Raw genomic sequence first — 14413 nt, 5'->3', positions numbered from 1 at the left:
AGGTTTACTGTTGTGCATCACCGAGACCAATCAGTGGCGCTCGGAGGTGGAGCTCTGGCAGGACGTTCCCGGTGCGGCGTTTTGATTCCGCCAATGGGATCACCAGGAGCGCCGCGACCTCGTAGCGACGTCCCCAACCATGATCGCGCTGGCACACATTCGCGCGCGAGCGTACATGTAAATCTGATTACGCTGACTGAACCTGCACGGCGCAGTTGCAGATAGATTGTTTGGGTGTCCCGTAAATGGATTTCGGACGCTTGTTGTGGCGTTTTTGGGAACCTGACGCTCTCGTTTCCGTGGGACGCCGCGAGCGGCCCCGGCCATCTGTCTGGAAGGTGGTCGAAATCCGCCCTGATTAAAAACTACAAATCAGCGCACTGGGCGAGCCTCCTGCCCCTTGGTATTTCCTACAGAAGTGGGAATGCGTACCATGACGCAGAGGATAATCTATTCAGCAGATTGTGATAATACCTCTTCAGATAGGAGCGAGCTGACAGCAGAGACACATACCGCACTGAATTCACACAACGAGGGACAGAAATCACGTTCCTGCAGCTAGCCAATGAAAATACATTTGCTTTAAGCGGGGAGATCAAACGTCTTTCTCCTCAAAGTGGGGGTGGATATGCAATGATGTCTCCCCTAATATATTGATTTCGTACTACTAAATATACACTGTAGGTCATATATCCTTGTTTTCTGTAGTTGGTGTTTTCCTAATATGTGTTGTGAGGCCATATTATCCTAGTTTAGAAATGTCTAACTCAGTCTGTAATAGCCAGAGTGAATTCATGCTGCCTGAATCCAAGGTGCTGGTTGTAATTAGTCACAGTTCCCTTCTGGTGCTGAGTGCTCTGTTCAGATCTCAGAGCCCAAACCACAGCTCCACCTGTTCTGGATCATTCCGTCTCATCCCTGCACGCCCCTGTGCGTCGAATCCAGGTGTTTAATCAGCAGAGTGCATGTTGCATGAGTGAGTTTCATTGTTCACTGACCAATAAGTTAGGTTTCATTATGCTGTTATTGAATCCACAACTGTAGTGCCACCACCTGGGTTTGAATGAGAGGGCTCAGTCTGTCTGAGTGTTTACAGATCCGGCCTCATCCGTGAGGTTTTCATTCAGCGCGTCCCAGCTCTATGGATGTGCAGGGACCGAAAAATCATGAGCAGGACTGCCGTTCGCTTGTTTACTGAGAACTTCACCGAGCTACCGGAAATCGAATTTTGTTTTTGTCCATAAAAATCGCATTTGTTTGCCAAGTTTTACACCAAAAACAAACACTCCCAAAGCTGTGTTTGTGTGTGCTTACCCAGACAGTCAGATGCGGAGTGTTAATCCTCAGGTCTCCCGTTACAAAATATCAGATTACCGTTGTCTGTGCCTTGTAACAACACAGGTTCCGTTTCCTTTTGTTTAAATAAGGACATGCGTATTCGGAAGTGGCTTGGTCATGTGCTCACCTTCCACATCACCCAGAGGCGTCTAACATTAACAAAATAAAGTTGCATTCGTCAACAGAATCTTTCCTGATTAAAGGGAGGATGAGCACGTAATTAAAAGAGATTGTAATTCTCTGCCAGCCCCCAGGAGCATTTTGCCATTAATCCCACTGTAATGGATTTATGGGGGGAAAGGGGGGGTGGGCTTCTGGGGTCAATCTGTCTCTGTAGAATACACTACCCTCCCCGGTTCTTGCATTGTTGGTGGGCGGGTTGGGTTGGGGCGGGGGGGGGGGGGGTGCTTGAGGAGTACATGTAATATGAGGTTGTTTACAGAGCAGGTGTTCTGTCGCTTCACAGATCTGTTATTTAATATCACTGAGCTCATATAATCCTACACTTATCCTATGTAATCTTACTAATCTTTGACCCTAATCTTACAGTGCCATAATGAATTGTAGTTGGAGGATTTCTTTTTTTTCTGTCTTCTTTTTTTAATATAAAATATAAATATGCTTTTTTTATGCTCCCATCTTGATTTTTTTCATGAATACAGTATTCCTGCAGACAGGCACTCTGTTTGTCTTTTTATGGAAATGGCTGCTTCTGTAACTAAATTAGAGCGTAGTGAACGTGCAGAAATCTGTGACCGGGGAGGAGCAGACTAATTTAATATGTAGAAACACGATACAAGCATTTGTAATGATTATCCCTTTGCAGTGTCTTAATATGCGTATATTACATTCCAGTCCAAAAAAAAATGTTTTAATTTGATCATATTTATGAGGCGAAATATAAACAGCATAGGTCTAGACAGTAAACAGTAGCATGCTAAGAGAAGGATGAAATATCAATACTAAGTAGATGAGGAAACTCAAGCCCAGTTAGACCGTGGGCAGTGGAGGGCGACGCAGAAAGTGGCCATGTCTGAGTGTGTCAGTTAGCCACAGAGACCTGCAAAGCTTCCCGAGATGCCTGCCTTTGCTGTCCTGTCTGTCCTTCTCTTCCTCATCATCTCTCTTTCCCTCTCGTCCTCTCTTCCAATGGTCCCCCAGTTTCTCTTTTCATCTCTTTCTCTGTTCATGTCTTCCTCGTCTTGTGCTTTCCGGATTTTGCCTTGTTAGTCTATGAAGAAAACCAACATTAGCTTGTTCCGTGTTGTGCACATGCTTTTATGTGTCGTAAATATGATCCAAGAGCCAATGAAAATGCTGTTCAGCAAAATGTCCGCAGTATCCATGGTGTTGGCGTTGTCATTGTGCTGGAATATATTACATTTCACATTTGCATTAACAAAATAAGCATCTCCTTACCCTTTACTCGCGTAGGAGTCACACTGCCTGCTATAAGCCCATCTAATAAAAGCTTTCTGTCTGAAATATTGTGGTTCCCTTGTTGCACTAAGCAAGAAAAGTACATTATTTGGAAACAGGGCCAGGGTGTTTGTTGTGTTCCTGTCTCATTCTTGACATTTGAGATGTTTTCAAGTACAGTGTACTCAGTATGAATTCATACTCCTGTTTGAAAAGGAAAAAACAAGATGATACAACAGACTAATGAACATATTTAGATATATTAAAAGTTAAAGTTTTGCCATTGCAGAGCTAAGTCTTATTGTTCACAAATTATGAAATTAATTCCAGAAAACATGGAATTACTTTCATGTTTTTGGGCTGTATTATGTGCTGACTTTGTTATTGAATAAAAATAGTAGTTATTAAATAAAACAATTTTATATACATAATAGAATTTAAAATGTCAAGAATCAGGTAGGGTAAAACATTGCTGGGCACATTAAGAAAAATTGTGATCTCCTGCTAGTTTATTAGCTTTTCAGGCAGAAATATTATGGCATGACCGAGTGAAACAGCCTTGCAATCACTGATAATAACTGGATTGTGATGGAGAACCAACAGCAGGATGTCCTATTAAGCTGTCAGACATCTTAATTAAAAGGTTACACCTTATCCAGGGAAAGACTTTCCTTTGTCACAGTTCAGTACCAAGCTGTCTTTAATCTGTTTTACCCTGTAAGCATAGGTGACGTAGGTACTCACTATCAATGGTATGGCTGTGAACAGGTATCAACAGGATGTCACCGGTTTCAGCACATCCAAATTACTCGGTGGGTCATATGGACCTGTTCTTCCTTAATGGAGCATATATGATTCTGCCAGATCACAAGGTCATCAAAAACTATGATGATCAAAAATGACAAAATGTTATTAAAAAGATTAAAAAGAGAAACAAATGTGAATACTACTGAGATAAGGACCTAAAAGTCAGTTTTTCAACTGGCTGTGACTGCATTGTAGACCCTTACACGCTTTGGTGCCTCTAGTGGTAGAACATTGCTATTGTGGAAGACACACACTGAGTGAAGGAAATTATGTGTTTCCAGGACTCCTCCCTCCTGCCTCCAAAAAGAATAATAATACTGATTTAATTAAATCATTACAACCTTGACTGTCCTATTTATTTTTGGAGTTATGTCTACATCCAGACAACAATATGAGAGCTTGATAAGAAATCTTTTAAGATAAATTAGTTTATTAGATTCCTGGTTCCTCTTGAGCTAAAAAAAAATCAGAACTCTCTGTCTTAGAATCACATTTTAAGGTGACCCATCTGATCCAGAAACTTAGAAAAAGCGTTTGCCCACTTGTATTTTGAATATTTCTATTTGTTATTTAAAAAATAATTCTGCACTACAGCGGGAACAAGAATTGTAATCCTGACTTTTCAAGGCTTTAACCAAACATGAAAAAAAATCTTTAGCAACAAAAACATCAGTACGCAGGGCAAGCGTACTGAAACCTAAGTGGTGCACTTCCCCAAATAGCCTTGTGTGAAAACAGAGTGGATGAAAACAATTACGGAGCACCGAGTGTTTTTCGCGTAATTAGCCCTCCATTATGGCGGAAGAACGGCCTGTTTGAACCTGCCTCCTCGTTGCCTCAGCTGTTCTCCGCCGCACGCGCCCCCGCGGGTTCCAGCCCGGCATTTGCAATTCTGGATCTCAGTGCAGATTTGCACTACCAGGGGGCAAAGCCGCGCTCGGTCTGCGGCGAGGTACGGGCGCACCAAGACAGAGCCCCCCGCGGAGAACCCCAATCCCTGACGTCCTAATTACAAAGGCTTAAATGCCGGATTAAAATGTGCCTCTCACTGTTTTCACCTGTTTTAATAAGATGCGCTCTGAGCTCCTGTCCAGGTAAACACACACCTGCGTGCCCTCCTTTGAATATTTATGGTGGTGATGAAAAGCAAGGTGCACAGTGAGACTCTTCTATCTGACAGGGATTTTTTTTTTTCTTTTTTTTTCGGTGTTTATACCGTTAGCTCAGGCAGGTGCATTTCTTTAAAAGCACGCTTGTTGAATTGGCACACGGCGTTCCGGCCACATGGTGGCGGCTTAAATGGCCCCTTTGTCCTTCGGCACTCTCACCAGCCGGCCGCGAGGCATCGTTCTGCGAGCCATTAGAGCTTATTAGTCTTACGAGTGTATGTATTCCGGCAGAAAAGTGAGATTTCGCGGTGCATCAAAGCGCAGTCATGCAGCCCGACCCTGCACTTTTCCCCCCTTTGACTCCCGATATCAGACCGGCCTTTCCTCCCTGACCATTTCCCTTAAATAAAGGGAGGGCATGCAAACCCCAGCCAAGGAAGAGTACACTGACGCAGAGGGGTTTAGATATGTGGCCTTTCACACCCATTCTGTCTGCATTTGCTGGCTACTTTTGCATGTGTGCGTGTTTGTGGTCGTGTACACCGTTGACATCACATTGTTTGGGAATGTACTGTGTTACTGTCCTTTAAAACTTCAGACAGTAAGGAAAAAAAATCACCCAAAATGCCATACCAACAGTGTAACTGCTTACTATTAACTATCTATACACTTTAAACATGCCTTCAGTTGCACAAAACGCTCACTTTGAAATGGGATATACTGGTGATCAGTGTGCTGTTGTGCAACTTGTTCTGTGACTAGATTTCGATTGTTGGGGTCATTGTGACATTAATTGGGCTTTGGCATCACCTGGTTACAAGATGGGTGTGGATGTCTTAAATTTTGAAATCCTAACGTCCTGTTTGAGACAAGTAAGGTAAGTTGCTCTCAGTCATTTTTTTAGATAAAGTTGAACGATTTAACATTCATGTGCCTGCGCAGGCTTCCTAGCTTGCTTTGAATGTGATCTCATGAAGATAAGAAGTGCTCTAATGTCCTCAAAACCTTGCTGATAGAGGGTTTTATTTTAGATCAAAGAGAAAGTGAAATTCCCTTATGGGGAAGCTCAGACACTAGTACCACTGGTGTTCACTGTTTATGTTTGCTTAGCTAACAGTGGAACAGAACATCGCCTGTGATCAAACTTAAATAAACAGGTTTTTTTGCTGTTTTTTTGTATGTAAAATAGCCTCGACTGTGAAACAGATCTCCGAATATAATATGTGTTGATACAATATGACGCCTGATAACAACTGCTAGCTGCAAGTAATCGAAGGTCTGCCGTTCAGTTAATTTGGTCTCGCAGCGAGATTAAAGTAATTATATCCTCTGTCCCACTGAGCTTTCAAAGCGCTCTTTCTTTGGAAAGCCCTGCCCGCTCCACAGATCAAACCCCTGTCACCCCCCTCCTCACGTGTTTCCGAAGCGGCGGACACAATGGCGAACAAAGCTCCGTTCAGATACCCCCTCGGTCTGTTCTGGGGTAACACGATCCGGTCGCGAAACCGGAGGGGGGGTAGGGCAACGGAGACACCAGAGAGCCTCTCGCTTTCCTGCAGCTCGAGATGGGAAACTCCTGCAATCCATAAATCCGCTGCCCCCTCGCGTGTCTCTGAGCATAAGGTTATTCAGATCACCAAAGGGGCACTAATCGCCAACCCGCCCTCGGACATGAAAGACCAGTGGCGATCCCCCGCCTGACACTGGAAGAGGAAGAAAGGCGTCCACGCTAAGTAGTCTTTGTAGGCTGTGGTTCTGCCTGGACCAGGTAACCTTTCGTCATATAAATAGCCATTGATTCAGTTTTTTTTTTTTGTTTGCCGTCTCCCCTCCCTTCTGTTCTCTAATACATTCTCCTCAGGATAGAACTTTGAAGACCGGGCATTAGCGGGCCTGCAGTTCCCACTGTTTGGAAAGGAATATGTAATGAAAGGGAAACGTTTGATTGAAAGACGTTTGTCCATGGCTTAGTTATTCCTGTGTGGCATTGTTAGTTGCCTGCTGGTTCACTTCACAGCGCGTATTGGAAATCTCTTGTTTCGTGCTGCGATGAAAGGCTCCTGCCATTGTGTCATGGCTAAAAGCTGCCTGGGCAGAGGAATAGCCTTATTCCATCGCAAGGTGTCCAATTCAGAAGCCAGCAAGTCCCTTGTGGACAAATGTACCAAGTTAACATTTGCTTGTCACTGTTTGTGTTCTGTGTGTTAAGTTCTTTTGAAATGATTTCTTCATATTGTAGAGAAAGGACTTGAGTTATTGTCACAATGCATGCATGCCCAAAGACCAGTTACTTATGCAGAGGACTTCATTGTCAGCGGAGTGTAAGATCGAAACAGCACCCCCTTGTGTCTCCTAGTTATAGGCGAGCAAAAGCAGCCTGAAACAGCGCCTCCGTGCCTACTGGGTACAAGTGAGTAACAGTGGGGCTGGAACGGATGCGTCGCGCTCCATATAGCGGGGTGTCTGTTCTGGGGTGGAGGGCTGAGGTCGCCTGTCCCTCCGTGCTGCGGCAACAGTTTATTTAGCTCACGTCTGCCCGGCGCCCCCCTCAGGTGAGCAGGTGCGAGAGCAGCCTGACACAGATGGTCAGGGCTCGATCCAGCTGCCACCAAATGCGCTGGAGGTTGTGGAGGGGGTGGGGGCTCTGTCCTGCCCCCCCCTCCCGCCGGCTGGGCCCGGCCTCAAGGACACAGGTGCACCCCAATTCGCGACACACGGCTCCCATTTTACCTCTGCCTCTCTCCGGGACGGCGACCCGGGTGGGAGGAGCCAGCATAGAGCGAGGGTGACATTCAGGGACGCCATGGGCCTGTCTGTTATTACCCGTCCTTCTGCCTGGATGCGAAAATGTCGGGTGAATGACACAGCATGAGCGGGAACAGGACGGCACATGGCGAGCCGCAGAGAGTGGAGGCAGCCGGGGCATTTCTCCATAAGACTCTGAAAGATTATTTCCATTTTCTTGCTTTCCAACCATGGGGGATGTTTTCAAGGAGCACGCCCATGCTGTCTCTCCCTAGGACGGCAGTCTTCTCATTAATCACTCATTGTTAATTTGCGCGGCAGTTTCATTTCTTGCACTGCCGAGAGCTTCGCCGTGCTTCCTCCATGGAGCTGCTCGCTGCATTGAGTCTAGTGGAAGCGTCTCGGAAATGCAGCTAATGGCCAATCACTTCCTGAAAAGACAAATATATTGCATTTTTGATGCACCATGATGCATACCTCAATTTAGCCTCCGTAATTGGCCTTAACATTCCATTCTTTCAAAGCTGGGCTAACAGCCCATAGAATTAGATTCTTTCGACTGCTGTGCAGATCAGAGCGTGTTTTTTATGCATTGAATGGGATAAAAAGGAATCCTGAATTTGTTTTCGAGTTCCACTTCAAGAAAGTTGCACCAGTGTTGGTAGATGATGCCCCCCCGTTCTGATTGGCTGAGGGCAGATGGAACAGTTAGGGGCAGAAAGCTGGCGTAGGGTTGTTGTTAGGACAATAAACATAGACACAGGAAAGCTAATGCTAAATTCAAACTGGAGGCCTTTGTTTTGCCTGCTTGCCTGTTGACGGTTTTTTAATCTTGGCATCATAATTCCATTCCTCCTGACATTTCACAAATGGGCAGCTCGGGGAGAGATGGGGAGAGGGGGAGGGAGGGGGGGGAGAGAGAGAGAGTTCTGCCTGTTTGCAGGATAGCAGAGATGGAAAGAGCTGAAGGAGGCTGTGGGATAGACTAGTCAGGAAGGGGGGTATTACTCTCCTCTCCGAAGAGACGCGGGGTGAAAAATGAGATGCTAATAAAAGATTTGGCTGGAGCTTTTAATGCATCCGTCTGTGCATTAGGTGTACACAAGGGCTTTGGCTCCTCCGCATTGTCTTTGTGAAATCAAATAAAACACCGGCAGCCCTCGTCTTAGAAGCGCCCCGCGAAACTCTCATTTCTGCTTTGTGCTCTTCCTCACCATATCCGCGAAAAGTAGACACCTTACAAAGAACATCTGCCTTTTAAAAGCCGCTTTGAAAAGGTCAAGATGGGGGGAATGTCTATGTGCTGTTTTGTCCTGGGTACTGAAACCTCTTTGCCATAAGCTTTAGACATGATAGTCTCATACAAATGTGATACTTAATTACACCTTTTAGGAGAGCATGCTAATGCATTTTTTTTATATAAATGCACAGCTCATTCATTTTAGTTATGAGCCAATGGGAGAACTCTTTTTCTACCAGCATTTCCATCATTGAGCCTTTATAATGAAGTACCAAAAATAGTCCAATTTTTCAGAAGTGATTTGTTATAATGATTTCCATAATTTCAAAATGAATGAAGAGTTCTCTGCAGTCCTGGAGGGTTGTATGGAAGATGACGACATAGAAATGAAACTATAACTATACGAATAATGACTGGAGACAGTCATAAATCATACTCAGGGTTTTTACAGTCCACCAAAATGTTATTATGATGTCCTTATCATTGTTATAGTATGTTGTTCTGACTGTGCTCAAGCATTGTAGCATGTTTTTAACAATGGTTATCAGATGAGCCTCTCAAGGTCAAATGAAAGGACAGTGTATATTAATAATCTATACGAGGTGCTCCATCTGAATGTGTCTGCGTAGACTCGTGCTTGTTTTCACGGGACATTCACTGGATTTCATTGTGGCAGAGGAAAATAAAAGCAATGAGATGTGATGTATGCAGTGTCCAGTAACAGGAGGCTTAATTCACTCTCCCCTATCCCTCCACTTGTCCATGTGCGCAGATCCATACCATAGAATCGAAGCAGCAGAATATTCAGGTCATCAGTATAGCCTATACTTAGCTCCTCTCTCTGTATGTGTGCTTGTTTGCACTTGTGCCTGTGTATTGTCATGCATGTATGTGCGTGTGTGTGTGTGTGTGTGTGTGCAGGTGTGTGTGTGTGTGTGCTTGTATGTGTGTGTGTGTGTGTGCGTGTGCGTGTGTCAACCCTGGCTGAACGGGCTCGTCTTTTTTTTCTCTCTCCAGATGAATGCATTCACCTCTGAAATGTCAAGCTACCTTTTGTAGTCTTATTTGGCATTCTTTTAACATTTCTGTCGTCTTAAGCTCATCTCTCCGGCTCCCGGAGCCATCCCGAAGGGAAGAACAAACGGCTGACCTACAAGCCAGCAGCCACGAGCTGAGCGCCCACAGCAGGGCACTTAACACTGGAAAACCGAGGCCATGCTGAGTGCACCTCCACTGCAGTCAGACGCGTGTGCCTCTCCACATGGGACCCTGTGTTTTACAAAAGCGTAAAATGTGTTTTTCAGGAATAACTAAGGACTAAGCCATGTAACAGGCCTTGTACTGTGCTAGACACTCCCCACCTTACCTTTGGAAACTATTGAAGGTGAGACAGATCTGTTTGGCCATGTAGCACAAGAATGAGGAGAGACAAGAATAAGCACAGAGAGAGGGAGAGAGAGAGAGAGAGAGAGAGAGAGAGAGAGAGAGAGAGAGGTTCTTGTATTGCCTGCGTTTGGCCGTCGTCATGCATGATTTATGACTCTCTTCTGAATACAAAATGGTAAAAAAAGGCTGTGTTTTCCTACATTTAAAGGATTGTCGCCAAAGAAAGCCTTCCGAGCGGTGCGTGGCCGTGGCTATTAATAAAGTCACTGTATCGGCCGAGAGACGGAGAGGTAACAGGAAGTGCCAGAGCCTGGTTACACCGTGTGACCGCCGCTAACAGCCCCCACAGGAAACCCAATGCGCTCCTGCATCACAGCTCCTCTCTGAGGGATTCCTCGCTGCGTCCGGCTTTCACCTCCCTACGTCTTTGTCTTTGTTTTCGTCTCATTTTTTTTTTTCCAGTCATTTTGCGAAGATGGGCATGACACAGCAGTAAGGGGTGCGGTTTGCTAAAGCGGGGGGGGCTTGCCCGGTTGTCACCCCAGAGCGAGGGCCCGCCTGCAGTGAGATTCAGGATGGCCTCAACCTGCACATGCTCACCAATAACACCGGTGCCGTTTAGAGGAAACTCAGCTACAATAGACAGCACAATGTTGTGATGTGTGGAACTTCATTAGGCAGAAGCTGATATCCCCAAACGTGAGGATAAGCTGTTTCTTATTTAGAGCCACCGACCCAAAACCCAACAGGGTGATGGGGGAGGTGTCTGTTAATGATCCATATCCCCGCTGCTTGTTGTCATCATGGCAGCCATTGTGGGATGCAGGAGATAAAATGAATATAATGTTGCCGTACGTTTAACATGCAGGATCACCTTTGTTTTTGTATATATGGTCAAGTGAGGTTTGGGGTGTTTAAAATTGTTGGATTGAGGTGAATGTTTTGAAATACTGGAGATCTTATCCATTGAGTTGAGACTCACAAAGTGCATGTTCCTGTTCATCCGCCAATCATTCTAACCAATATTGTCTCATGCCTCTGAAATGTTAATGGACAGTGTCTGGTCATGTGTTTTCCATGGAGAAACCTGACACTCATATTTTACACAAACCCGGAAACTGTATTTATTCATGTGTCTCCATGTGCTGGAGGTTTAAAAAGATATGCTTATGGTTTTTACCTCTAAATTAATTCCTACCTGAGCACTTTGAAGAATTACATCAGGGAGCAGAGGCCCGGTCCATTTTTTTTTTCGCTTCAGATATTTTTTTATTATATGTTTTTTTTCTGTCCTGGCTGCATTGGACACACCATCAAACACAAATAATCCGGAATGTGGTTTCTTCTGAATGTAGATGAAAGGGAGACACAAACAGAAATGCACAAGGCGCTTGGCTCAAATATATGGCTTGTCTGCTTTGGGAGGGCTTCAAAGCCCAGTGACATAAATTTGTGATAACGGTGTGGTACTTTTGCCAAATTGAACTGTTGTTGTTTTTCTCCTTTTTAGGGTAGAATGTATTCTCGGCTCCCAGCAAACACAGCCATCCCCTTGATCATAGTCATGGAAAATACAAACTCTGCCAGCTGGTACCCCCTATTCCCCTGAAAGCATGCTCCCCTCCTTTGTGTAATTATTCTGTTTTTCGTCTCTTTTTTCATTGGAGTGTACATGTGTGTACGCGGTTTTGTGTCGCTTAATTACGGGACACGGTGGGGCCACACAGACTCCATGCCCAAGTGGAGGACTTTTTGTCACTTGAAATCCCGTATGGGTAGAGCCTCGGCAACAGCAAAAAAAAAAAAAGAAAACAAACCTGATGATTTTTTTCTCTATTTCCACAGAGCAAGAAGAATGCATTAACTGCACAGAAGAGTGCCGAGTGCTAGGGCACTCCGACCGCTGCTGGATGCCCCAGTTTCCTGCAGGAAACCAGGCAGAAGGCGCTGACTACCGCACCAACATTTTTGTACCGGCAGGGATGGAGGTCGCTGTGGAGACGGAGACCTACGAGACCGTCAACCCCAATGGGAAAAAGACTTTCTGCACCTTCGGCAAGGAGAGGAGGGATCACACCATCCTGGTGGCCAACGTCAAACCTTATTTAAAAGCCAAGCGTGCGCTCAGCCCCCTGCTTCAGGAGGTCCCCTCTGCATCCAGCAGTCCCACTAAAACCTGCCCCGCCCCCTGCACCTCCACCAAGGGGCCTACAGGTGGCGCCGAGGGCAAGCCCGGAAGCAGCCACTACGGCCCCCCAGACGGCCAGCACCTCTCACCAAATAAACAGCTGAAGGACGCTCCGTACATGACCTCTGACCCCGTAGCCAAGGCCCTGACGGACGTCCGCTCCCGCATCAGCCAGGACTCGAGCGAGATGGACTGCGTCCTGGATCAGCTGGACCGCGGGAACTCCGACCCCCACCGGGAAGGGATGGACGCCGAGCAGGTGGTGCGGGACATCGACAAGCTCTTACAGGACTGCAGAGGGAGCGAGGCCGCACCCCTCAGGAAGTGAAGCGCGCGCGTGCCATCTGGATTCGGGTGGGGGCGGAGGAGCGCCGTCGCCGTCTGACTTTGGGACTCTCCAGGCGGGGGTCAGCGGAACAGCGCTGCCTCTCCTGTCTTATAAGCATTTCAAGTGCCCACCAGCTCATAACAATATCACTGCAGTCCTTTAGCAGAAATACTCGCTCACACATGGCAGAGGTGTGTGTGTGTGAGTGTGCGAATGTGTATGTGTGTCTGTACATGTGGTGATGACAGGAATGGAAGTTTCTCACGACAATCGGCGCAAAAATGGAGTATTCCAGACTTTAACCACAGAAGAAAGAGTGAGAGAGAGAGAGAAAGAGACACACACACACAAATATAACTTTTTTTCTGAATTTGTGATATTGTTGTTTGAAGAACAAAATATGTTTTAATTCTGAAAGTGGTGGGGTATGAGGGTGGGGGGGGTGTGATTCAGGCGGTGGGGGAGGTGGGAGGTGGGTGGGGGTGTAACCATTCTTCACCTGTCATTATTAATCACATGTGTAGACTGTATTCCCCTCTATTTATCGAACACATTCTAGAACATTCCAGATTTGTGAAGCAGTAAAACACACCTTGTTCATTCGTTGTCTGTTCCCCATCCCTCATGTACAGTAATGTCCATGTGTCCAACCCTCCCCTGTGGCAATCACAATCCTGTACATAAGGGACAATTTTCCTCTACTGTGAGATATATATATATATATATATATATATATATATATAACATACACTGAATAGTGTCCCGATATTAACAAAAGTATTTATACATTTTGTAAAAAAAGAATAAATACATGAATAAAAAAGGAAAAAAATTAAACAGGAAAAGAAAAAAGAAAAATGTGTTCAAACGCTGAAGTGCAGTTAATTGTGAAATATTTATTTATAAACTGCAGAGGACACTGCTACGGCTATGAGATTTAAAAGAAAAAGAAAAAAAAGGAAATGTCCCTTCACATATCACTGTACACAATATCATTTAATGTGTAAATGTATCAAATTAAATGTGTTTACATACAAATGACATATTTTTATTGATTTCCTGCAATTTCTGTGCATATGAGCCAAATTGTTAAGTGTATAAGAGCTATATTGTGTATTTTATTAAATTAATATATAGTTGTGTTGCAATATACAGTACATGGGCTTATATTGTATTTGGCAACTGTTGCCGTAGTAGCCGTCAAACTCTATGAGTTTAATTTCTTTTCGTTCATCTGCTTGTCGTTCTGCTGGTCTGAGCAGCAGTGCTTCAGTGCAGAGCATCCTTTAGCGTTCAGTCCGAAAGACTCGGATACATAAACTGTTCAAAGCTTAATGAGCCAGCTAACGTAAAAGCCACAACCACACACGATCGAAACAGTGCTTCAACAAAGCCAACGTGTTGTTCCCAGGCAGCTAAATTTATTTTATTTTATTTTTGTCAGTAGTCATTTTTTTTTAAACAAATGAAAACCTGGCGTTTATTAAACATAAAACTGCCGTACTGTCACTGCGCTGAACTCCTGTGGCTTTGACCACTGTATGAGGGGGAAGGATTCACAGAAGAATGTGCTGTTTTGTAAATAAGGACCAAGAAAAGGTTCCTGTTTGAGCAGTTTATGTATTTTCTGTATGCGCCACATTATTGTGTCTGTCGGAATTTCATTCTCATTCTCTCAAGATATGTATCAAATTTGATGACTGAAATTCCATTCTTTTCTTTTTTTGTGTCTTTTCTAAATCGAGCTCCATTGAATCAGTAGAAGCAGAATTTGAATAATTACTTGTTAAGTTCATGTACAACAAGGTTTCTAACAGCCCGGTGCATTGATTTTATATATTTTTAAAAATGTA

The 14413-nt window shown here is 44.8% G+C and overlaps 1 protein-coding gene across 2 annotated transcripts in view; it reads left to right on the top strand.

Annotated features, from left to right (window-relative positions):
- LOC118786228 (protocadherin-17-like) overlaps positions 1 to 12903 on the top strand; it is a 50226-nt gene extending 37323 nt beyond the window's left edge. For both annotated transcript variants that reach the window (XM_036541334.1, XM_036541333.1), the window contains exon 5: positions 11890 to 12903. In XM_036541334.1, the coding sequence (XP_036397227.1) occupies positions 11890 to 12560 (671 nt within the window). In that variant the 3' untranslated portion in view covers positions 12561 to 12903. The remainder of the gene's footprint in view (positions 1 to 11889) is intronic.
- The last annotated feature ends 1510 nt before the right edge of the window (positions 12904 to 14413 follow it).

The sequence above is a fragment of the Megalops cyprinoides genome, chromosome 11 (genome assembly GCF_013368585.1).
Source record: "Megalops cyprinoides isolate fMegCyp1 chromosome 11, fMegCyp1.pri, whole genome shotgun sequence".
Lineage (NCBI taxonomy): Eukaryota > Metazoa > Chordata > Actinopteri > Elopiformes > Megalopidae > Megalops > Megalops cyprinoides.
Note: the sequence above shows the minus strand (reverse complement) of the source record. Positions and strands in the feature narration are given on the sequence as shown.